Source organism: Diceros bicornis (genome assembly GCF_020826845.1).
Source record: "Diceros bicornis minor isolate mBicDic1 chromosome 35 unlocalized genomic scaffold, mDicBic1.mat.cur SUPER_35_unloc_1, whole genome shotgun sequence".
Lineage (NCBI taxonomy): Eukaryota > Metazoa > Chordata > Mammalia > Perissodactyla > Rhinocerotidae > Diceros > Diceros bicornis.
Genome location: NW_026690912.1, coordinates 252,017 through 278,739, shown reverse-complemented (window position 1 = coordinate 278,739; position 26,723 = coordinate 252,017). Strand labels below are relative to the sequence as shown.

The 26,723-nt window shown below is 42.5% G+C and overlaps 1 protein-coding gene across 1 annotated transcript; it reads left to right on the top strand.

Moving 5' to 3' along the window:
• The first annotated feature begins 989 nt into the window (after nucleotides 1–989).
• LOC131402235 (ral guanine nucleotide dissociation stimulator-like) lies at nucleotides 990–3,051 on the top strand. Its single transcript, XM_058537114.1, has 4 exons — nucleotides 990–1,039; nucleotides 2,008–2,129; nucleotides 2,331–2,431; nucleotides 2,738–3,051. The coding sequence occupies exons 1-4, from the start codon at nucleotides 1,022–1,024 to the stop codon at nucleotides 2,851–2,853; spliced, it is 357 nt and encodes a 118-aa protein (XP_058393097.1). The 5' UTR covers nucleotides 990–1,021; the 3' UTR covers nucleotides 2,854–3,051.
• The last annotated feature ends 23,672 nt before the right edge of the window (nucleotides 3,052–26,723 follow it).

The window sequence follows — 26,723 nt, the reverse complement described above, 5'->3', positions numbered from 1 at the left end:
GCCAGGGCCTCTGGCTGGGAGGGGGAGCGGTCTCCTCTGCGGGCCCTTGAGCAAGTCACTGCCCCTCTGTGGGCCTCGGTCTCCTCATCTCGGAAATGGAGGGAGATGATCTGTGGTGCAGGCCTCACAGGGGTGATGAGGTACAAGGGGGAGAGGAATGTGCAGGAGCTTTGTGCTCCTCCTCCTTGAGGGGGGGGACAGCACTGGTGACAGTCAGATGACACTGAGTCCTCAGGGGACCCTGAGAGGCATGGGGAGTCCTCACACTTTCCTGATGAGGATAGAGGCTTAGGGGCCTGGGCAGGCCTGAGGGCACAGAGGAGGGAGTGTTGGAGCTGGGAGTCATCTAGAATCAGGGCACTCTGGAATGGGAGCAGCCATAGACACCAGATGTCCAGGGTCCAAGATCAGGGACCTGGGAGACATGGGGAAGGGAACATGGCCTCCCTGAGCCTGTCCTTGACCCTGCAGGAGGTGACATCTGTGAGGGCCACCCTGGAGATTGACCCCCATGGAGCCCAGGAGAGGCAGCAGCAGCAGGTGAGGTGGCCTGAGGGGGAGGGTCTAGGTGTCAGAGGAGGGGTCACTCACCTCATGGCTGGAGGCATCCCTAAGAGAGCGGTCCCTCCTCCTCCAGCCCAGCTCCTGGAGCCCAAGAGCCTGAAATGCCTGCCCTGGAAGTGACCAGGAGGAGGCCTGGAAGAGCTGGGCCCAGGATGGGTTAGGGAGGGGACGGGCAGGGACCACATACCCTGGGATTTGCCAAAAGCCGCCCCTTGGAGGTGACTGGAGAAGTTGGGTGGTCCTGGAGGGGGCAACTGGGGGGAGGCCGCTGAGGGTCCTAGGCTGTTCTCTGTGGGAGTCTGTGGTAGGCAGAAGGCTGGGGTGAAGGGATTTGGGGGAGGGTCCATGGGGGCACCTGAGAGTTGGGACTCATCTCACCACTCCCACCCTGATTTCACAGGGTGTCATCCCCTTCCTGGGCACGTTCCTCTATCAGGTGAAGCTGCTGGACATTGGGATGGCGGATGATCTGGAAGTGAGTGAGCCTGGAGATGGGGACAGGGAGCAGGATCCTGAGGTTTGGGAGGCGAGAGCCCTGCACTGAGACCTGAGCTCTCAGTACCTGGCAAACCTCCTCTGATGAGAGCCCCATGGCCACCCCTGGGAGCTGGGGAGTCAGGCCCATCTTAGCAATGCGTGAATAGACGCTCCGCATAAGCCCCCCACCAGTCTACCTGGGCTGGTGAAGCTCATAGCTGCCTGCCTGCAGAGCTGCAGGAGGCTGTGTCTGAGATGGATTCAGCCTCCCCCTCGGGCCCTGCCCCTGGGCGAGTGCCATCAGCCCCTGCAAGTGAGGAAGCACTTCTGTGTTCCAGCTGTCCCTTGCTCCCTGAGGCCTCAGTCTCCCCGTCTGTCATCAGAGAGGGTGTGCTACATAAGGTCTCTGGCCTCAGCTCCCCTGTCCCTCCTGCTCTGGAGCCCAGAGCCTGGCCCAGTGTCAAGTTCTCTTTGTGGAAGGTCTGCCCTCTGCTGGGCCCTGACATTCCTGTAGCCTGAAAGGGGTGGGATGGGGGTTGGTTCTGGGCTTAGGGGGCTGTTTTTGACGGACATTGGCTGTCTCCCTTCCAGGGAAATCGGGTCAACTTCCAGAAATGGTGTGACGTGAGCAGCTATGGGGAGGGTGGGGATGTGGAAATCAGAGACCTCCCCTGGCAAGACTTTCTCTGGCCTCATCCCTTGGGTCTTACATTTATTGAGAGAGTCAGATCCACAGAGCTGGGCATCCCATCACGTTGGCGGGTGCGGGAGGGGCTGGCATCAAGGACACCTTCCTGGATGAGGAACTAATTCAAGCCAACTGTGAGGACAGGCAAGTCCTGAATGGAGTGGGAAGGAAGGAGGGTTCCCGAGTGAGCACAGACCCCAGACCAGATCCTCACTCCACACAAGTGCCTGGCAGCGTTCCCCACCCAAGCCCTGTCTGCATCCTGTCCTTCCTCCCAGAAATTCAAAGTCATCAGGAGGATGCAGCTGCTCCAGCAGGCTGCAAATGCATATGACCTGGAGCCCAACGAGCGATTTGGGGCCTGGTTCCAGGCCATGGAGCCCATCAGTGTCCATGAGAGGTGAGGGGGACAGGAGTTGGGTGAGGGCAGGGCAGACTCTCTCTGATGGCCAGCTCCAGAGCCTGTGGCCTGGATCGCTGATCAGCCACAGAACTCGTAGCGTGGTGACCCATGGGGCACTGGGACTCATCTGCTGGCAGGCTCTGGGAGGGGCACCTGAGGTGTGGCTCCTGGTAGCTCACAGGCCACTCTGTCCTGTAGCTACTGGGTCTCCTGCCGGCTGGAGCCCGCACACCAGAAGGCGAGCAAAATGCGGCTCTTCAGGAGAAAGAGGAACCGGACATCCTCCAGTTCAGGGCCGAGTGAGTGTTGGGACCAGGAGCGACTGAATCCAGGGGCTCAGTACAGCTTCGGGCTAAGCATGGGACTGGATCCCAGCTCCACTGCTGAGCAGGCCTGGGACAGGCCGCTCCCCTGTCCTCTCTGGGATTTAGTTGAATCCTCTGAAATGGGTGATGCTAAATGATGCCTCCTGCATCAGGGACAAACGGGGTGCTGTTGATGGACTGAGCACTCGGCACAGAGTTTGGCTCAGAGTGCAGAGGTGCAGGGAGGTGTGCCATGAATCACAGGGAGGGACCCCAAAATAGTCTGTTTCTTCTCTTCAGCCACCACACCCTTGGCGATGAGCCGTCACACTCTGGAGACCACAAGGGCAGCTCCTCCTGACCAGCAGGGACACTGGCGCCCTCGGGGTGCACCGGGCCAGCTCTTCCCACCCTGAGTGAACGATGACATCCTAAGACTTTCCCTGGTTTCCCCTAAAGCCCCAGAGGGAGGGCACCACCCCTTCCAACTCCCTGACATCTCCACCCCTGCGACCGTTAACCCATTGGGGAGGAGTGATATTATTTCTTTAATAGTAAATGGTAGGTTTGACTCTTACGTTATATCCTGTTTCTGTCGCAGCCTGGGTGTTGTGGTGTGGTTCTTTCACTTCTTATGTTCATGTAAAAGAGACACAGAATCTTATTTTCCTCCTTGAATTAAGAACTTGTGTATCGTCACAGCTTATTGTATGTGGGAGAAGGGAGGAGGGCCAGCCTCCTCCCTGGATACTTAATGACACCCTCAAGTCCCCCTTCCTCAGAGGACAGGTGCATTTCTGTGTGGTTCACCTGGGCCAGGAGCAGAGACAGCCCCTCAGATCTCCCTGGATGTAGAGGTTGGAAGGACTTTCCCAGGCAGAGCAATAACCACTGAAATGTGGGTGTCTTTCAAATAGCACTTACCAGGACCATGTCCTTCCCCAGGACAGTGGCTGTCTTTCTACAGCTTATCAGGAAGAAGGAATGATTTTTGCTTCTCTTGTTAATGTTTCTTTGATCAGATATTGGAAATTGCTGTTTGCTAAACAGTCTCTGGATTTGCATCAACACTAAATGAGGAAAAATATAAAAAGATAAAAGTTTGCATGTGGAACAGACAAGGCCAGAGGAACACCATGTGCAGATGGACTAAGGGCCGACAGGACATCCCCACCAGGCCGCCTCTAGTACTCCCTGTTCACCCTTCGCCAAGACTGGAAACCTGGGATCCTGGCCCATGCCCTAGGAAGTCCTTTTCTCGCTTGTTTCATATCCAGAGTGAAAGATTCATGATGCAGCTTTTAAAGCTACAACAGGACTTTGTTCCATAAACCTCACTGCTCCCTGTGAACTAGGATTTCCAGCATCCCCGCACTTCCTTGTATGATTCTTTTTTGGCAGAAATTCCCTAGAAGGCCCCCAGCCTCTCTGTCAGGCACATCTTGGCCATTCCTCCCCGGCTGGGCCTGAGGGATCAGGGGTAAGCTCTGGTTTGCCAGGACAATAGACCTTAATCCTGTCCACGGAATGACCCACACCAGCCCTTGCTGCCCTGGGTGACATCTGGGCCCATCAGGTTCTCAGGTCCATGGTCTCAGACAATCACTAGTTTACACACTCAGTCGTGTTGTTACTGACTTGTCCCAAAGTGGCAGCTGGGCCTGAGCGAATAGAGCACTTAGTCCCTGGGACGGCTGTGTTCTTTTCCCCAGTCTGTGCTGTGGTTATGTGGATTTGTGTTACAGGGATGTGAAACTTTACTGTTGGGAGTTTTGAAAGATGAGGCAGGAGAGGGGCAGGTATAGAAGTGGGTCCAGCAGGGGAATTCCACCAATCTTAGACACCACAGACACAACAGATACCACCTTAACAATTAAAATACTGAAATGCTCCCCACGTGTGTGGTGAACAGACACTGCTCAGAGCTCATGCTGAGAATCCACCCGACGACGTGGAGCTAAAGTCTTAGCACCTGGCATTTTGAACAACATGCCCTGGAAACACCCTGTAAGACAAGGGCCATTGTCTTGAATTCCTTGGTACTTCTTCCCCCTCCTTTCTGAAGGCTGCAAGTGTCACCCACGGATGCCTTTTCAGTTCAGCCTGAAGCAGAGTAGAAATCCTGCTTCCCACAGCCCAGGTCCTTCCTTTCAGGACACTGCCATCCAGGAAAGAAAGAATTCATGCATCAGTGTAGACACACAAACACACACACTCATATCCCACCCAAATCCCAAGATGCATGAACTACTAAGAGATTAAAAGTGACTTCAGAAACAGATCAACCAATTGCAAAAGAAGGGTTTCATGAAGATCCAGACTCAAATAAAATGTAAAACCAGGAAATAACCTTGACAAAACTGGGAGACTTGGGATACTGACTGGACAGTTGATTATCCGAATGACATTTTTATTTTTGTGTGTGATAATATTATTGTGTTTGTGTTCCAAAAATCCCTCATCTGTAAGAGAAACAGAAATATTTACAGCTGAAATGATGTGCTCTCAGACATCTCTTCTGGTTAATTCTTGGGGTCTTGGTGTGAGGATAAACAAAGCCAGATGGTATACGAGTTGACAATCTTTAAAGCAAGTAACAGGTTCACAGAGATTGATTTTTCTCTATTCTGAGATTTAGAGATTTTTGAAAACCTTCAGAACACAATTTTGATAAATGTAGTATACTTGCTGTTCATATTACAATGTTACAAATTAAAACCTCACAAATATAAAGGAATGCTTCTCCTTCCTGACCTAAGGAAGCTCTCTCTCAGTCTGGCTTCTGTGAATGACCTGATGATGCCACCAGTTATTCACTTATCACGTGTTTGTTGAGTAATTCCTATGTGCTCTGTGCTGTGTGCAAGGCGAACACATTTCCACGACTCTGGATCTCGTGTGGGAAGGAAGGCAATGAGCCTGCTGCAAGGTTCTCTACGGGGAAAATAATGCCCCCAGGGGGTATGCTCATTCTGGAGATTCCAAAATCAAAGCTACACAAGTTTGCCAGGTAACAGATAAGAGATACTTAATTCATGATATTGAAATCACCTATGTCTGAATTACCATGTGACAATGAAGAGAAGATTGATGGATTTTATGTTATAATTAGATGCACAATCATGGTGCTGGCCTCTGGCCAGGTGGTTAAGTTTGGCATGTTCTGCTTTGGTGTCCCAGGTTCAGTTACCAGGCACGGACCTACAGTACTCATTAGCAGCCATGCCGTGACGGTGACCCACACACAAAGTAGAGGAAGATTGGCAACAAATGTTAGCTCACGATGAATCTTCCTCAGCAAAAAAAAAAAAAAGCAAAATCACAATAAAAATTTATGGAATCGGATTTAATAGAAATTAACAGACAAATCTTGTTCAAGTAGGTATTATCTCTTCATTGAGTGTAAGTTCTAGAAAATACAAATGTAACTTCAAAACACTAATTCCTCAGCTTCAATTCTCCTATCAATTTTAATATAAAAAGGAGAAAACTCATGGTAAATAAAAATTGAGGTTTACCATGAAAGCTCAAGATCATGATGGCCGTTACAAAGAGATGCTGTGAGAGTCAAGCCTGTCTCGTGGGGAATTTCTCATCGGCACCACTCTCCTTTTCTTTAGAACTGATGTTGCCTTCCTCACTGTGTTTTCAGGATGCCTTTCTTGGCTCCTTGCTCTCTCTGCCTCCCCGGCAATCTCGTCTGTCCTCGAGGCCACCGTCAGTCTGTCCCATGCTTTTCCTCACTTTCTGTGTCTGTCTCCTGATATCTCTAGAAGATGTCCGTTGCCTGCAGAGGGGCTGTGAGCGACCCAGACCCATCCCTGGACTCATCTCTGCCCAATATGGACAGTGGCCCGGGTGGGCTCAGGGCTGTTGTGCAGATCCCTCGGCCCCAGCATGTCCAGGGATTCACATGGGCCAGTCTGTGCGACTGTTTAGAAGGTATTTGCGACTCCAAAGAACGTAAGAGTTCTCCTTCACTGCTGCAGGCCTGGAGTCCCTGCAGTCTACAGTATCCACAGACCTTCTGCGGCTTCTCCAAGGTCTCCTCCCACTGACTGCACCTGACCTCACCGCCAGGATGGGCAGTTAGTCCAGTAACTGGCCTCTGGAACATACAGCTGTTTAGGCTTCTAGGTGCGTAGAACTTCAGTTTTCTGATCGGGTTTAGTTTCATGGTCTTACTGTTTCCACTATGAAGTCGGGCCATGTTTTTTGAGCTTTCTCTTTCAAAACAAAATAAAATCTGAAATTTGAACAAAATGGATGATGAAGATTACCATCCATGGAGATCGTTCTCAGCTCACATAGATATTCCACCCTCCTTCTCTCCCTGGACACATGCGTCTCAATTCACACCGTGCATCACAATCATTGGAGGGTTTTTAAAACTCAGAGTGCTGGACCTCAACCCAAGTAGGTCTAGGGAAGGAATGGAGACTTTTCATTTCTAAGAGGTGATGTTGATCCTGCTGGTACAGGGACCACATGTGGAGAACAGGATTCAGTGACACCATCAAGCTGAGGTGAGACAAGGACAGAAATAGCCAGGTCATTATCTAGTGTCAAATCCAGACCAACTTCCCTCTGCCATCTTGCTTCAGGATGTTCCTCTCCTCCTCTCTCTGTCATGGTCAAATTCACACATGCTGGTTCCCCACAGCCAACTGTTATTGGGACACACGACTTCCAAGGACTCCATAGATCCTTTTAGTGCCTCATCTCTAATGAAATTATTCACTATTCCATTATTAGTCATCCACTTCCACACCCCGATCCTATCTTCACCCAAAATTCTCCTGCTCACAAATCAGTAATTCACAAACACCATATTCCCACCACAAATTTCCACATTTCCAGTTTTTACACAAATAAATCCACTCTAAATAATCATTCTTCAATAAACTAGATTACTCCAGTAGGAATGTCTTCACAAACCACTCTTTTTCTTCTCATACTCCTTTCTAGTAACCTCAGATTCACAGTGCATCATTTCAGTCATCCACTGACCATACTCCAAGATTCTTTATTGCCATCATATCCACCCTGCACACTTAAGATGATTTCAAATACCTGCCATGCCATGTTGACACTTGCACTGAAGAGAGAATGCACCAGAAACCTGTGGATCCCAACAGAGAATCAACAGCAACCAATGGACTTATATGCATGCTCTAATGCTTCCTGAATGCCCTGCTCAATTCTTTCCATTTCTTGAGTTCCATAAATCTCTATATTCCGACATCCTCCATATTTCACAGATAAATTGTAAACCACCAGACAAGAACTGTTTCACTCTCTAGTCATCAGATCTACAAATATTCCTCACAAGGAATTCATTTATCACACCCTTTCTGTTGTTATATCCAAAGAAATTGAGTTTTTGGCTGAAACGACTCTGATTTTTATCTTATCCTTCCATTTCAATGACATCATGCCCTCAATATTTGTTGTGCTTTCCATAACTTCCCTACTGGAATCATCCCTCAAGTTTCAAATATGCACAAATCTCTACCATCTACAAACGAATCTCTCATCCAGAATTCCTAATAGTCCTCACCCTCCACGCCCCTACTTTCCTCCTCCTGCCAGGCATACATTGCAAAAAGTTCACATATATCCCAATGCCTCTGTTTCCACAGTGCCCACCTAATCCCATCCCCATTCTGTGGATGCTTCTCTTGCTAACCTCACAAGCCGTGTCTCTTTCTAATCAACTGGGGACTTTTCATGATTTGTCTGACATGCTCTGCAGTAGCAGGTGACATTGCGGACAGCAATGTCCTTTTAAAAGCTGATTTGTCTTTGGGATCCACCACCCTACACTGTCCTGTTCTTGCCTGTCTAAACTTCCTGAGCAACATCCTTGCTTACCTTTATGACCACCCCACAACGATGGATGATTCCTGGAAGTGAGCCCTGCTCTGACACCTGTTCCCCATCTGCACCCTCCTTCTTGGGCAAAACCCATGCATTTCCCTGGCTTCAAATACCACTAATGACCCAAACATGTCCAAATAATCAACAGAGACCTAACTCTGACCCCCAGACCCATTTATCTACCTGCCCACTCACCACATCAGTGATGACTCAACTCACAATGACCAGGTCCCAACTTCAACAAATCACATCCTCAAATAATTTGCTTCTCTCTCAGTGTCCCCAAACTCACTTATTTGTGGTAATAAGCTGTCTACCCCTGTGTGTCACTCTGCACAGCCTGCCACCCCAAACTCACCAATCAATGAACCATCCATGCACCCTTCTGAAGCTACCTACAGGTTATCCACTTCTAATTTATTTCTAATCACCTTTCAGATCTCATACAAAATATCATTTCCACACAGGGATGTCTCCTGCTCTAGTAACCTAAATTACAAAACCCCATTTTACCTCTTTGTTGATTTTGTTTCTATTTTAGTTATATGTGCATTATTATCTATTTCTTTCAAGATTTAATTTGTTCTCACTAAATTAGATATTCCATGAAGACAAGACTAATATGGATTTTCCAACCTTTCCCACTATAGTGTTCACATATGGCTTTGTACACAAAAAGGGCTCACATATGTTATGTGTACAATATATATTTTATATTTATATACGTGTAAAATTCAAACACTAAAACATTTCTTCATGAAATATTTTAAATCCATCCACGTAACTACTGTTTTTTTATTTTTTCCGAGAAAGATCAGCCCTGAGCTATCATCCATGCTAATCCTCCTCTTTTTGCTGAGGAAGACCGGCTCTGAGCTGACATCTATTGCCACTCCTCCTCGTTTTTTTCCTCAAAGCCCCAGCAGGTAGTTGTATGTCATAGTTGCACATCCTTCTAGTTGCTGTATGTGGGACACGGCCTCAGCATGGCCAGAAAAGCGGTACATTGGTGTGCACCCAGGATCCGAACCCCAGCCACCAGCAGCAGAGTGCCAGCACATAACCGCTAAGCCACGGGGCCGGCCCCTCGACTTAACTACTCTTGTGCAAAGATACCACATTTAGAGTGGTACACTGCAATAAATTAGCAAGAGTAGCTTAAGATTCCAAATCCTTTCTCCTCGTAATCCAATCATGAGATTCTAGTCACAATGACCTGTTTAAAATGCAAAAGTGATTAGTTCATCTTAATTTTAAAACCTCTATTTCTGTCTTCACCACATATTTCTTCTGTTGTCTTATCATAATTATTAGCACTACCCTTTTCATTCCCTGATATGTTCCAGTTTGGAGGGAAAACTATTTGGTCATTCGATTTTTAGAGCGTTTACTACACGCAAAGCTCTGGTATAAAACCTGTGATCTACAAAATAACTAAACAGACTGACTGTGCCTGCTTGATTTAGTCTTAGTGGGAGGAAATAGATAATAAATGGCAAAGGATGTATAACATGCCATGTAGAAATCACTGCTGTGATGAACAATAAGGCAGAGAGTGAGAGTTTGAGCTTGAGCACATTTTCAAATTACTTGGGTTTGTGTGTGTGTGTGTGTGAACATGCTCATGCCTGCTGCCTGGATGGGATGAGTTGCTTCCTCCTGGGGCTTGGGGGAGCCTCCTATGCCTTAGGAAATTTCCTCCATGTTCACTTAATATGCACTTTTTTATCCATGTGTATTAGGATTCTCTAGAGAAATAGAACCATAGAATATATATAAACATATAGAAGTGGAGATTTATTGTGGGAATTGGCTCACAAGGTTATGGAGGTTGAGAAGTCCCACAATCTGCCATCTGCAAGCTGGAGAACAAGAGAAACCAGTGATATAATTCAGTCAAAGTCTGAAGGCCTGACAACCAGGACCTCTGATGTCCAAGTGCAGGAAAAGAAGGACATCCCAAGTCAGGAAGAGACAATGGATTCAGCCTTTCTTTGCTTTTTGTTCTATTGAGCCCTCAACAGATCAGATGATGCCCCCCCACACTAGTGATGGTGGGTTTGTTTATGTAGACTATGGAGTCAAATGCTAATCTCTTCCAGAAACATCCTCACAAGCACACCCAGAAATAATGCTTCACAGTCTATCTGGGCACTCCTGAGTCTAGTCAAGTTGACACCTAAAATTAACCATCACATCATGCCTCTATCCAACCAAGACCTACAGAGATATCACAACATGACCTATGTCATTTAAATTTTCCAGAAGACATGTTAAAGAAAGTAAATACAAACAGATGAAACTCGATCTTATAACATTTTTATTTAACCCAAGAAATCTAAATATTATCATTTCAAAATGTAGTCCACATCAGTACAAAGAACAAGATACTCAGGTTTTCCACCCACTCTGTCTTACTGGTGAATTTTAATGAATACTGGCTCCTCATATATCTTAATATGATCCAATTTATAATTTTCTCCTATCTATTTGAGTTTTATTGTATCAAAAGTAAATCATTTTCTCCTTATTGTCAAACTGCTCTGCTAGCTCTTTTTTAAAAAAAATTCAAGTTATATATTGTGTTTATGTTAGAAGTCAAATTAAGAATTTAAGGAATTAAGAAGGAATTGATTCCAGCAAAAGGCTGGTTTACTAAAATGGAAGACAGTTCAAGAGCAAATCTCCCAAGAAAATCATAGGGTCAATGACATTGGAAAATTCAGGGTAGAATTAGAAGACACATGGGGTGTGATTAAAAGGGGAGTTGAGAGAACGTGGGGAGGAATTGATGTCAGAAGTGAAAATACACAAGCATGTTCCAAGTTGATGAAAGACATCAATCGACAGATTCAATTAATTCAACATTCCCTAAGCAGAGTGACTACACAGGAAATATTAATGAACTAAACTATGGTCTAAAAGCCAAAGTTAATGTAAAGGGTTTTAGGGATTATAGAGGCCAAATAAGCAAGAAAAAGGCCAATTGGTGATTTCTAACCATAAAGAAAATAAGATAGACATCAACAGAGCAGCATTTTTAAAATGCTAAATGAAATCTCACGTCAAACCAGAATTCTACACCCAGCAGCAATAGTGCCCCAAATAAAGAAGTTCTAGAAAAACTTAAAGTGCAACTTTTTGATGTTAGTAGCCTTGAATTAGATAAAATACTGGAGTGAGTTATCACACCGAAAGGAATATAATCCCAGGTTGAAAACCAGGAATGCAGAAAGGACTGAAGAGGAAAGGAAAGGATAATTTATAATTTATAAATAAATATAAATGAATTTTATTTTGTGAAGTAATTCTAGAAATCTCTCATGGAGTTTAAAATATATGTAGTATAAAATGCATAAAAACAGTAATACAAATGTCAGGAAGCTTAAAAATAGAATTGAAACTGTTGAAGGTATTAGCATTTGGGGGAGGTGGTAAAAGTAATTATTTGTATTAGACTGTATTAAAGATTCAGGATTTAACCATTAGTGCAATTAAACAAAGACTTCTATATGATTTCAAGTAATAAGTTTATAGAGGAAATAATGGAATAATAAAAGAGTTAAATCAACATCAGTGAAGTAAAGAGAGTAAAGGAACATTAATTATTTAGGTTAAAGGGAAGGGAAAGAGTAATTACATGAGACGTGTGATATATTCTAGAGACGTGTTAATAAATATTTTGGACATTCTTTTATTGTTAAACGTTTACACAGTCTCTATTTTTCCTATTAAAACATAAGTTGTATGGACATTTTTGTACATATAAACTTCCATTCCTATTTTTACAGAAGGTATCCATAGTGGAAGAAAAAGGAAATAGAAACTGCAAATACCACCTCCCCACACAATTGTAGTAAATTTTTTCATCTATCAACAGTATCTGACAGTGTCAATCACCCAACATTTTTGTGTTTAGGTATAAAGCTTTAGGAATCTCTCAAATCCCATTGATAAGAGACAGGATGTCTCCTCTGGATTATCCACTGATTGAATTATCCACTTCCTTCCTCCATAAAAGGGGAATCAGAGGCAGAAGTCACTGCATTTTCTAGCAATCCACGGGCTGTCTGCACATCAGGAGTGGGGTCAGCAGGACAACTCTGCAGCCATGGAGGAACTGCATCGGCCTGTTTTCCAAGCCAGCCTATTCTGGTGAGTGTGGAATCCATACAGACAGCAAGACTGTCCATTTGTACACTTTGTCCTTCTGTGAAACCTCTTTAAGTGAGAAGACAGTAGGTCTTAAAACAAGAAGATACCTTATTGAAAGTTGTAACAAATACTAACACCTAGGAAACAAGCCCCAGTGTCTGGGCCTGCCACCATCCCACAGGGCCAGTTGTTCTGTGGCTTGCTGTGGAACACGAATCACCAATCATCTTGTACCCTCCACCACGCACCCCCAGCAGGCACACATGTGCCCTCTCACTATGTAAGATCAGAACGCGAGGGAAACAGAAGCCTGCCATATTAAGAGGTAATTAGCAAGGGGTGCATCTAACCATCTGTTTATTTTAGTGTTTTGATCTACATCCTTTATGGGAATAGAATTAAATGAATAGCATTAAATGACTTAGCTTTGGCTAGGTTATCATTTAAATCTATGAGGATTCATACGCACTTTTAAACAGTTTTATTGAGATATAATTCATACAATTCACCCATTTAAAGTGTGTGACTCAATTGTTTTTAGTACACTCAAAGAATTGTGTGACCATCACCACAGTCAATTTTAGAACATTTTCCTCACTACAAAAAGAAACCCCATACTCTTTAGCTATCATCTCCCTTCCCCACCCCCTGCCATCTCTGCAGGCCTAGGAAACCACTAAAAGTGTTGTTTGATCACCCTGGCTGTAATCTCTAGTACAAAAATGGGAGTGATGTAGCAGTTGCCCATGTCTTGCTCCTGGTCCTAGAGGGTAAACATCCACTTTCACCATCAAGGAAGCTGTCAGCTCTGGGGTTTTCCTGGATGCCTTTTATGACGCTGAGGTCATTTCTTTCTATTCCCAGTTTTCTGAGTTTTTTTTTTTTTTAATCATGAAAGAATGTTGGATTTTGTCCAATGCTTTTTCTGCATCTATTGCAATGATAACGTGGTTTTTATTTTTTATTCTATTTTATTGGTCTGATGTATGACATTAATTAATTTTCAGATGTTGAACTAATCTTGCATTCCTAGAATTGATCCCACTTGGTTGTGGCATATAATTTTTCTTATACGTTGCCTGATTCAGTTTTCTAGTACTTTTTTCTGTGAAATTTGCATCTATATTCATAAGAAATATTCATCTGTGGTTTTCTTTTTTGCGATGTCTTTGCCTGGTTTTGATATTAGGATAATACTGGTCTTAGGAAGAAGTTGAGTAGTAGTCCCCTCTTTTTTATTTTTTGGAAGAGTTTGTGAAGAATTGGTATTAATTCTTCTTTAAATGTTTGGTAGATGTCATCTAGGCCTGAGTTTTTCTTTGTAGGTAGTTTTTTTTATTACTAATTTAATCTTTTTGCTTGTTATAGGATTATTCAAATTTTCTATTTCTTCTTGAATAAGTTTTTGTAGTTTGTGTCTTTATAGGTATTTGGTCATTTCATCTGAGTGGTCTAATTAGCTTATATCACATGTACATAGTATCCTCTTGTTATCGTTTTTATTCTTGTAAGTTTTCTAGATCCGTTTCCATTTTCATTCATGATTTTAGCAATTTAAGGCTTTTCTTTTCTTGGTCAGTCTAGCTACAGGTTTCTTGATTTTCCTGATATTTTCGAAGAACAAACCTTTGGATTCACTGATTTTTCTCTATTGTTTTTCTATTCTCTATTTCATTTATTTCCATCCTAATACTTGTTACTTCCTCCCTCTGCATGTTTTAGGTTTAGTTTGGTCTACTTTGTCCAGTTGGAAGGTTAGGTTACTGATTTGAGATCTTTTTTCTTTTTTTTCTGTAAGGAAGATTAGCCCTGAGCTAAACATCCATGCCAATCCTCCTCTTTTTGCTGAGGAAGACTGGCACTGGGCTAACATCTGTGCCTATCTTCCCCCACTTTATATGGGATGCCGCCACAGCACGGCCTGACAAGCGGTGCATCAGTGCACGCCCAGTATCCGAACCCAGGCCGCCAGCAGTAGAGCACACACACTTAACCACTATGCCACGGGGCCAGCCCCTCCTTTTTCTTTTTTAAGAGTAGCTATGAATTTCCCTATGTGCACTGCTTTTGCTGAGTCTCATAAGTTGTTTTAGGTTGTGTCTTCATTTTTACTTATTTCAAAATATTTTAAATTTCCCCTGTGATTTTTTTCTTTGATCCATTGCTCAGTTAGGAGTAGGTTGTTTAATTTTCACATATTTGTGAATTTCCAAATTTTCTTTTGTGATTGATTTCTAGTATAATTCCATTTTTGTTGGAGATGACACTTTCTATAACTTCAATCCTTTTAAGCTTATTGAGGCTTGTTAAAAGGAAAACTTCTTCGGTCCAGCTCGGTGGCCTAATTTGCGTGCTCTGCTTTGGCCACCTGGGGTTTGCATCCTGGGCGCAGACCTACACACTGCTCATTAAGCCATACTGTGGCGGTGTCCCATATACAAAATAGAGGAAGATTAGCACAGATGTTAGTCAGCAATAATCTTCCTCAAGCAAAAAGAGGAAGATTGGCAACAAATGTTAGGTCAGGGCCAATCATCCACACCAAAAACAAAAAAGGAAAATTTCCTGTTTCTCTCTACTCACAACAACACTTCTGAAGCCAAAGGTGTGTGGGGTTTTACACCAAGCAATTCTCCAATTCTTGGAGGACACTAACTGGTTGTACTACAAGTTAACTCAATTTTGACAGTAACTGCATGGAGTTGATACAGACTCCATAGGTTAAGGGCTCAGTTGCCTTGACTTCAGATGCCAATCACAAGTTCCAGGTTGTCACCTGTACTTCTGACTGACTGGCTATAAATTGGGGATTCCACAACTCCCTTCTTGGGGTCAATAATTTGCTGAAACAGCTCACAGAACTCAGGGAAATACTTACTTATATTTACCAGTTTATGATACAGGATTTTTACTGAGAATGTAACCAGATCAAGAGTTGCATAGGGAAAAGGAGGGAAGGGGCATGGAGCTTCCATGGCAGGCAAATCACCCTCTCAGAACTTCTATGTGTTAGCAATCCAGGAGCTCTCTGAATGTCTTCATTTAGGGTTTTTGTTGAGGCTCCATTATATACCCATAATTCATTACATCATTGGACATTGGTGATTCACTCAATCTCCAGCTCCTCTCCCCTCCCCAGAGGTTGAGGGTGGACCTGAAAGTCCCAACTCTTTAATCACATAATTAGTTTCCCTGGCAACCAGGCCCCCATCCTTAGGGCTTTCCAGAAGTCACCTCATTAACAGAAACTCAGAGGTGCTGGAAAGGGGCTTTGTATGAATAACAAAAGGTGCTGCTTTCACCTTTATCAGTCTGGAGCTAACCAGGAGCTGGGAATAAAAACGGAATATTATAACAAAATATGCTCCTGTTACTGTTACCAGTTTGGAAATTACAAAGATTTTAGAAGCTCTGTGCCAGGAACCAAGGACAAAGACCAAATATACATTTCTTATTATATCACAACATCACACTTGTTGTATGGCCTAGCATATGGTCTCTTCTAGAGTATGTTCCATGTGCACTTGAGAAGAATGTCTACTCTGCTGTTGTTGGGTCAAGTGTTTTTTAGATGTCTGTTAGATCTTGTTGGTTTATAGTGTGGTTCAAAGTTTCTACCGCCTTACTAATCTTCTGTCTTGTAGTTCTGTACATATTTAAAGTGAAGTATTGAAGTTTCCAATTATTACTGTTGAATTGTCTAGTTCTACCTTCAGTTTTGTCAATTTTTGCTTTGTGTGTTTTGGAGCAACATTGTAGACGCTGTATTAGCTTCCTATATTGCTGCTACAAATTACCAAACACTTAATGCCTTAAAACAGTGTTAATTTACTATCTTACAGTTTTGCAAATCAGAAGTCATAAAATTAAAGTGTCAGCAGGGCTGCGTTTCCTCTGGAGGTCCTGAAGCAGAATTTATTTTGTTGCCTTTTCTAGTTCCTAAAGGCTGCCTTCATGTGTTTCAGCTGAGTAGTTTTATCAGCCTCTTTTCTGATTGTGGATGTTGGAAGTCTGAGAGCCTTCTTTTATTCATCTTCTCTCTGTTCTTTTTAGTCCAAGCCCTCAGTTTTTCACAGGTGTAACATCTTTGAGGACCTTGTGGGTCTCCTGTGAATGTTACATAAATGCACTTTTTTATACAGACCTTCCTGTACAGAACTTTCCTGATAACCCCATCTCTATCTTCAGTTTCTGCTGAGATGGATGACGAGATCCATGAGTCACACACTTCTTCGCTTCAAAGACCTGTCTGTGAAATTGAATACTCTGACATTTTCATCCTTTTGAGGCACTAGCAGAAGTGTAACCAAGCAAGGGGTCATTCTGCTCACCACAAAACTAACGTCAATCAATTGCAAGATAAGTCGGTGGTCGAGAAAGGGATTTATTAGATTAGCCAGCAAAATTGGAAGATGGTGGACTCATGTCCCAAAGACCATCTTAAACAAGCACCCAGTTCAAGCCGTTATATAGGGCTAGTGGGCTATGAAGGAGGGGCTCAGGTATGTTGACCGTCTGGCATCAGCGACCAGAGGCGCCACACCAGGTCTTTCAGTTGTCATCATGGTGGATGGCAGCATAGATGTTCTTCTCTGAGGAGGTCACCATATTCCTAAGAAGCTCAACAGAACAAAGTTGTCATGTATCACAATGCATCAGCCAGGATTATAATCTGCAGAGTGTGTATATTTCCTGGAGAGTAGCTATTTATCACCTAGGCTATGTGTATGTTAAACCATATACAGCTGGGAGGGTTGGTTAGAGGTTATTCTAAGTTACAATATGGCTTCCTTCGTGTTAACCTTGCTTTAGGCCTATATTGGAGCGTTGTTCAGCCACACCCTTGACATTCTCTCCATAGCACACTTTCCTAATTGTGAATCTGCAAATTTTAGAGTCTTTTGCAATCTGAATGGGTTGAAAATTTCCCAAATCATTAAATCCTGATTCCTTTTTGCCAAATAGTGATCTATCTTTTTTGTTTGTTTGTTTGTTTTTGCACATTTTACTCTAAGTAGCAAGAGAAAACCAGCTGCATCTTCCATGCTTTTTTTGGAAATCTCCTAAGGCGAATACTCAAGTTCATCACCTACAAGTCTGCTTCCCATGTAACTGTAGGACACAATTCAGCTCAGCTCTCTGCCACTGTATTACAAGGTTTTCCTTTCTTCCAGTTTCCAATAACATGTTCCCCATTTCCCCCTGAGCCCTCACCAGCTATGCTTTGAATGTCCACATTTCTTCTACAGTCTGTTTATGAAGATTTAGTTATTCTCTAGTGCTGTACAGTTTTCTGCTACCATTCTCCTCACTTCCTTCTGAGCCCTCGTCAGGATCATTTCTAATGTGCATATTTCCACCTACAATCAGTTTATGGTGATTTAGTTATTCTCTAAGGTGATATATGCTTCCTCTCCCATGCTACTCACTGCCTTCTGAGTCCTTACCAGTAGAGTCTTTAACTTCTGTAGTTCTATTAATGGTCTCCTCAAGCAATCTAGCCCTTTTCTATGATGTTCCATAAAATTTTTCCTTCCTCTGCCCGCTTCCCAATTTCAAAGCCAGTATTTCTTACAGTAGTTCTCCACTTCTGGTATCAAAATCTATATTAGTTTCCTATTGCTGCTGTAACACATTACCAGAAACTCAGAGTTTTAAAACAATGCAAATATATTATCTTAGTTATTGAGACCAAAAGTCCTAACATCCAGTTGCTGGCAGGGTTGTGTTTTTTCTGCAGACTCTAGGGGAGAATCAGTTTCATTACATTTTCTAATTTATAGACGCTTCCTGCATTCCTTCTTTCATGGCATCAACCTCCATCTTCAAAGCCAGTGGCATGACATCTTCCAGTCTCTCACTGTCTGACTCCAAATCTCCTGCTTCTCACTCACAAAGACCCTTGTGATTGCATTGGGTAATCCAAGATATTCTCTATCTCAAGATCCCTAACTAAATCACACCTGCAAAATCTCCTTGGCTGTGTAATGTAAAACATTTCTAAGTTGTGGAAATTATGGTACGGTTATCTTTAGCAGGTCAGTAATTTATCTACTGTAGGTACATATGTTTATTATTGTTATTGTTTAGTGATAGATTAACTTTTTTTTTTTTTTTTTTGTGAGGAGATCAGCCCTGTGCTAACATCCGCCAATCCTCCTCTTTTTTTTGCTGAGGAAGACGGCCCTGGGCTAACATCTGTGCCCATCTTCCTCCACTTTATATGGGACGCCGCCACAGCATGGCTTGCCAAGCAGTGCGTCGGTGCGTGCCCGGGATCCGAACCAGTGAACCCTGGGCCGCCGCAGCGGAGCGCGTGCACTTAACCGCTTGCGCCACCGGGCCGGCCCCTAGATTAACTCTTTGATCATTACAAAATGTCCCTTTTATCCCTAGTAACTTTTTTTTGTTTTGAAGTCTAGTTTGTGTAGTATACCATTGTTAGTATACCATTCCAGCTTTCTTAAGGTTGTTTTTGAATGATTTATCTTTTTTCCATTCTTTTAATTCAACCTATTTCTATCTGTGAAATCAAAGTATGTCTCCTGTAGACAGCATAGAGTGGGTCTTGTTTTCTTTATCTAGTCTGACAATCTTTGCTTTTTGATTGGATTATTTAATTCACTCACATTTAATGTTATTATTGATAGAGTTGGGTTTATGTCTGATACTTTACTTTTGTTTTATATATGTCTATAGTATTTTTGTCCCTCCATTACTACTTTCATTTGCATCAAGTTAAACTGTTCTCTTGTAACATTTTAATTTCTTTAATGATTTTTCACTATATTTCTTGACTAATTTTCATAGTGGTGGCTCTGGAGCTCACCACATATGTCTTAACTTATCAGAATCTACTTGAGATCTATACTAATTTAATACCAGTGAGATATAAAAATGTTATTCCTTTGTAGCTCTAGCTCCTTTTTCCCTCTCAAGCTATCATTGTTATACGTATGACATTTATGTATATTACAAACCCAACAATATATTGTTATAATTATTACTTTATGCAATTTTATATCATTTATAGAAGCTCGGAGAAGAGAGGAGAGCAAATGTATATTTGCAGGGTTTGTTACATTAACCTTGTAATTTAACAGTTCTGGTTCTCTTCATTTATTCCCTTGGATACAAGTTAGCATCTGGTGTCATTTCCTTCCTCCTTATTTACAACTTTGATCCCACCCACCTCCTTGGTGCTATTATTGTCAAATATATTACATTTCTATATGCTATAGGACCAACAATAAAATCATTTACATGCTGTTTCATGCAATTGAAATTTAAATCAGATAAGAGAATAAAGAAGAAATATGCATTTATATTATCTTTTATATTTACAAAAGTCCCTTTACTGGTTCTTGTTTCTTTGTGTTTATTGAGTTACTACCAGGCATTACTTGCATTCAGATTAAACAACATTTCTTATCAAGTGGGTCTGCCAGCAACAATTCTCTTGGTTTTTGTTTATCTGTGAATGAATATTTTAATTTTACTTTCCATTTTGAAAGACGATTTTGCTGGATATAAGATTCTTGGTTGACAATTTTTTTTTCTTTCTTTCAGCTCTTTGAATATATCATCTGACTGGCTTTTGAACTCCACAGTTTCTCATGAGAAGTCAGCTGTTAATCTTATCTGGGGTCCCTTGTACAGACTGAGTCATTTTTCTCTTTCTACTTTCAACATTTCATCTTGACCTTCATCTTTTTATTATGATGTGTCTCAGTGTGGGTCTCTTTGCATTGCATTTATTCTGTTTGGAGTTTGTTGAGCTACTTGGATATTTAGATTAATATTTTTTATCAAATATGGGAAGTTTTCAAACATTATTTCTTCACGTATTTCCTTCCTTTTCTCTCCTTCTGTATGTTGGTGTATGTGGCCTCCTCCCCCCAGGAGATCTGTAGCCCTTGACTGGGAGCCCTGTCTTTCTGGCCACATACATGCAGAGTGGAGTTTCTGTCATGCTGAGATGGGATGGTGAGCTGTGGCTCGTGTATCAAGCACTCTCACTGTTCCTACTGAGATCTAGCAGGTTTCCTTAAGCAAATGTTCTTGCATTTGCTGTGTATCTTTGGGGACATTTCCAAAGACTTTAAATTGTAGTTTTTAAAACAATTTCACCAGTTATGATTGTTTTGCTCAGGAATGTGTTCATCGAGCTCCTGGTGCTGCCATCCTGGAGGTAGAATCCTCGCCTTCGTTCACTCGTGCACTTGTTCAACAAGTATTTGCTATGTTTCTCATATATGTCTCCAAGTGTGCTTCCATATCTTCCTCTTGGATGCCCCACTGCAGCTCAGACACTGATTCCTTCTCTCTTGAGTCCTTTCAACAACCTCCTGAGTGATCTCTGTCTGTAGTCTTGTCCTACTGAAATCCATCCTCCCCATGGCTACAAAAAATATTTAACCCACTTAAAACTCTACAAAGTTCCCAAGTTTTTTCAGACTAAAACTTAAGTCCTTTCCAACCTAGTTTACATCTGTAACTCATGCAGCATCTGTATCTCTTGTACTTTAATCATCTCGTCTAGCCTCAGCATGTACACTTTTGCTTTAATGTAGTTACACAAGTTTTCTTCACCTGCAACAACCTTCTGGCATATCTCAGCTTGAAAAATTCCTCTTTGATATTTAAGAAGGGTTCACTTTGATATTAGCTCAGGGTTCACTTCCTTAGGAAAATGGAGGCTGATTATTTTTTATGCCTCATATGCATAATGTTATCACAGCTTTATAGTATTTGTTTTCCTATCTATCTTATATTTATTAAAATGTGGGCTTCCTGAAACCAGAGACCCTGCCCTTTACTGTTGTACATTTAGTACCATCCACAGTGCCTGACACACAAGGAGGAGGTTCATGAATAGGCTTAGTCAATTTAAAAAGAATTGGCTGTGATGTGACACCTATTTTCATGAAGCTTACGGTTCACCAGGAGTTTCAGTATGCAAGCCAGTTTAAGTTAGTGTGATGAATATCATGATAATTGCATAAGCAGAGTCATATGGAAACATAGGTAGAGAATGGGGCCAGAGGACAATGATTAGGGTTTATTTGAAATGGGTGGGATTTCAGTGATGGACTGTGGTAGGTGGCAGAACCTATCTCAGCATAGATGGAGGCAAAGATGCTGCTTATGGCCTGTGTGGAAACGGTGAATATTCTGATAAGACTCAAGGGAGGGGTTAGAGACACTGTCATGAAAGTAAATTCAGGTCAGATTCTGAAGACCCTTTAATGTCATTTTAAAGAACTTAGTTCTTTATTTTCTAAGCATTAATATTTGTATGATGTTTCCATTTGCAGACTAGACACAAGAACGTTGACTTACCAACCTGTCACAACTGTGAAGTCGTCAACGTGTGATTCATGCTTTACTTAAGATTGGGAACAAAACCGCTGCTGAAAGACTTAGAGAGCACCCACAGCACTTGATTTCTTCTTATGGTGAGGGACACAGTTTTTCACATTTAGGATTATGTGATAGAAGTGTTACAGCTGGCTCATTTTTGTCCATGAGCCAGCAGCCAGTTTGCAAACAAACTTGACCCATCTTCAGTGTTCATGGGAAATGACAGGGCATTTTGTGCAGACTAAAACATCTGCAACATAATGGTATCAAGATTAAAATCTACATCAGCAAAAATATTGTAGTTTAAATTACTGTTTCTTTATCTTAAAGAATATAAAAATGCTCTATAGACTCAACATGAGCTGAAATGACGTTTTTGAACTCTGTGTTTGGTTTCTGGGAGTCTTTTTATGGGTAGGTAATGATGACAATAGGATCTAACCGAGCCCTTGAGTAATTTCTGTGGTTGCTTACGTGATAGTTAACACAGGATCTCACTGTAACAGGCACGTCTGCCTTCTCTGCAGGCAAATGGATCCTATGTGACTATTTGAAAGGCTGTGAGAAGCTGGGTGCTCAACGAATATAAGTTCAGCTGAGGTGAATCTAAAATATGATTTTCCCACACGAAATGCTTCTGTCAAAATAAAAATAAAGAGTAATGAGGCCCTCCCGGAATCAAGCTTAGATGAGATACAGACCTGGCTTGGGGGTATCAAGGATGATGCATCTTCTTTTACATTTTCTTCCTTTCACTCTCTTTACATCCTGCTTCTGAGGAATGGTGCCAACCTGCCGTAAGCAGCGGTTGTTCAGGGATACGCTTCAGCGACCTGTCTGGGCCTGTGGGCCTGGGACAACATCCTCTCACCTGGTCCTGCAGCCCCACCTGGATGAACTATTTCCCCAAGGCTCAACTCTACTTCCCAGGTCAGATCGAATACCAGCAACTGGAGTGCATTGGAGACTGCGTCTGTGCAAAAACTTCTCTACACCCCAGGTTTTCCACCCTTTCAACTCATATCTGGTGCTCTTCCTGAGTCCTATATGCAAGAATGTGAAAATAACTATTATAATGGCTGGGGAGAAATTTACAGCTCGGGCCAAGTTCATGGAAAATATACTGTGGGAAAAAGCAGAGACCTTGTGGAGTTTCCACTCTACTCACATTCTGGAAACTACACACACACACGTGACTATATGAATTAAGCCATGCCCAGCCCAGGAGCCTCGAGCCATGTGCCATGAGAAAAAGAAAGCCAGGTGGAGGACACAGGGTCTGTGGGACAGTGGAGCACCACCGAGGACATTCTGTCCACGCAAGTGACATTTGAGCAGAGATCTGAAGGACACAGGACAGCAAACCATGTGGATATCTGGGGCAAGAGCTCTCAGAGCAGAAAGAGCATCCCTGAGGCAGCAGTTTAAGAAACAGTAAAGAGTCAGCCAGTGTGGCTGTAGGGAGGTGGCAGAGGGGAAGAGCGGTCGCAGATGGGGTCAGAGGCCACTGTGGGCAGGATGGTGTCGGCATTCAGAGGACACTGGAGCGCCTCAGCCTTTTCCTCCACCAGTGAAATGGAACCTGCATTGTGTGCTAGGTCTATGCAGGTCCTTGGCTTCTGCAACCACATTTTATACTCACAACAAAGTTTTGAAGGAGCTGTTACAGTAGCAAAAAAATTATTGAGGACATCAGAGAGAGCAGACAACCTTACTAGGTCCACAAAGCCAATAGCTGGGGCATCCCAGCTTCAAAACTGGAATTCCACGATTCCAAAGCCCACTCCTACTCATTATGTCACAAAACAGGGGAATAAAACAAATAGACTCACCTGGCATGTCCTCTCTCACGCCTCAGGCTGCCACATCGTTGCCACCTTCAGCCTCTGCTCAGCGTCCCACAGTTTCCTTTCTGATTCATTGCTTTTAATCTGTGGATAGCTTTTTTTTTTTCCTATCTCCATCTCATTCAAATGAGCACATGATTTTTTCTCTCGACCAAATTCAGAAAAATTTTCTCTATTTGTAGAAAAAGAAAGAATACAATAAATAAACTCTCATGATATGCATTGACTCATATTTATTGTCAACCACTTAACACCGTTTATTTGAAATATTCCATATCTTTAAAATTTAGAGCTCACTAAATGATTTTAGACCAGAAAATGTGCCTTCAAAAGTTAATGTTGTAGATTATCTAATTTTCATTATTAAAGCATACATCCATTGCACAAGTTCTATTTTCTTGTTTTATCTCAAATGTGGTGAATGCATTTTATGTGGAAGCTTTTATAAGAGCCATGTTTTATAGTTGTGTACATTTATTACAGCTGAGTGTATCCATGACTAAAGCAACACTTAAAAGGTGAAGTTTGTATTTTGTATCCTGATTATAGTGATGGTTACATGCATCTATTAAAGGGTTAAATGTTATAGAACCATACACTAAAGGGAAAAAAAGTGGAGTTTGAACAGAATGTCTAACTAATATTAATGGGTCTGCAAATAAAAATACATCTTTTTATGATTCTTTAAACTCTAAAAATGCAAAGTTAATCAACAATTATGAAACTATGAAGAATTTATGAAGTGCTAAGTAAATATCAACTATATTTAGCATGTCTTGGGTTATAGCTTTATAGTAGGTGCTTTTAAGAGTAATGAACTGATGTGTCAAAAACAGTTCTCCAAAATAGAAAAAGATGGAATTATAAGGGAGAAAATAGGTTTCTGCTAAGGATCTTGTCTTCAGAGTCAGATGTTCTCTGCCATTTCCCCTATTTCCTATACCCATCATCACCAAAACAACCACCAGCGAGGTTTTACCCTTTGAATGCTCAAAGCTGACTTGTCATGCTTCCCTGCCAGGGGTTCAGAATGCTCCTCCCCCACCTCTGTTCTTCATTTCATGGGTGCCATGTAGTTGTATGCAGCTTTCAAGTGATCCCAGCTTCCTGGTCTCCATGCCCCTGCGCCTGCCACCCCTCCCTCGAGTGTGGGTGAACCTAGTGCCTCATGGCTCGTGGACAGAAGATGGTGAAAGTGATGGAGTGCCACTTCTGGGATCCGGTCACACAAATCCGTGACTTCTGTCTTGCTGTTCGTAGTTCTTCTCACTTGCTCCCTCTGATGAAACCAGCAGCTTTGTTGGGACCTGTCAAAGGGAGAGGCCCACAGGCAAGGAATTCATGGCAGCTTCAGGCCAGTAGTCCTGGAACAAAGACACAAGTGAGCTGAGAATCAGATTCCTCCCCAGTGGTTCCTTCAGATGTGACCACAGCCCAGCCAGTGTTTTGATTAAAGCTTTGTGAGAGACCCCAAACCAGAGGGCCCCACTCAGCCACACTGAGATTCCTGACCACAGAAGCTGTGAGATCATCAGTGTTGTTTTTTTAAGCCACTATGTTTTGGGGTGATTTTTGTTTTGAGGAAGATTGGCCCCATGCTAACATCTGTTGCCAATCTTCCTCTTTTTTCTCCCCAAAGCCCCAGTACATAGTTGTATATCATAGCTGTAGAGTTGTAGCTCCTCTATATGAGATGCTGCCTCAGCATACCTTGATGGACAGTGAATGGGTCCACTCCCAGGATCCAAACTGGTGAACCCCAGGCCACTGAAGTGGAATGTGTGAACCCAACCGCTGAGCCACCAGGCCGGCCGCATTGGGTGATTTTTTAATGCAGCAATTTATATGCCATCTTAGCTTTCAGGTCTCAGCTTAGGTGAAGATGTTCTATCTTTTCGATGAGGACTTCACTCCTCAACCTATGGCAGACTCTTCTTACATTCTTTCTTTCAGGCCCATGTTTATTTTTTTAATTACACACTTTTTCAATGTGCTATTATTTCACTTACAAATTTGTTTAGTTATTCATTGTCTATTCCCACTTTATCCTTCACTATAATATAAGTATCTAGAAAATGTTTACATTCAATAAATATTAATTGCATAAGTAAATGAATGGGTGGAAGAAACACAAACTTACAACCTTACAAACAAATTTTTTCTGAGAAGGTAGATGTTTAATCAGAATGATTATTCGGAGGACTATTTTTTAAAAAAGATTATTTATACCAGCCTGGATGGCAAGAAAATTCTGACCAGGAGTCATGGGTCAGGAAGGAAGACGAGGCTCTCAGATGCGGCAGCCACAGCAGGGGGTTTAGAAGACTGGGACAGGCAGTGCCACCCAGAGCAGGTTGCAGCCTCTAACTGTCATTCACAGCTCTAGGCACTTTACATCTGTGATGTTTATCTTTTCTTTTTTTTTTTTTTCCACTCATAATGATCCAGTGAGGAAAATCTTTATATTTGCTTTTTACTCAATTTTCAGTGTCAGATAGTTTACATGATTTGCTAGGAGCCACATGACAAGTAACAAAGTAGGGTCTGAATTCTGGTCTGACTCCAAACACACGTACATGTACACATGCCCTACCTTCCACTGTCACGTGCTATGGAATCAGACCCAAGACACGTGTCCCTTAACACTAGCTGCACATTAGAATCATATAGAAGACTTTGAAAGGTATCCATGCCTGGCTGAACCCTGATATACTGCTTTAATTTATTTTTATTATGAATGTCATTTAGAGGGTGTACTTTCCACATCTATCCTAAAAACTTTGGAATTACAGAACATACTATTTGCATAAGGAATTTAAATTATCATGGGAGGAACAGAGATGGTTGACAGCCCAGGAAGGCAGGATTAACGTTTCCCACCAAGCAGAGGACCAGAGACGCTCCAAGGTGGGGTACTTCGAGACAACATTGGTGAGGGCATGAACCTTACCTTGGGACACTGTAGGAAGAAGCTTCTGCTGTGTGATGTGGCTTTGGATCTGTAACTCAGTGTCACCTGAGAAGACTCTTAAGCCTTTCAA

What these genes read in the sequence shown, in the direction of transcription:
- LOC131402235 (XM_058537114.1), top strand. An exon ending in CCCATCAGTGTCCATGAGAG is followed by an intron (nt 2,130 to 2,330) that starts GTGAGGGGGACA and finishes TCTGTCCTGTAG; the next exon opens with CTACTGGGTCTCCTGCCGGC. An exon ending in ATCCTCCAGTTCAGGGCCGA is followed by an intron (nt 2,432 to 2,737) that starts GTGAGTGTTGGG and finishes TCTTCTCTTCAG; the next exon opens with CCACCACACCCTTGGCGATG.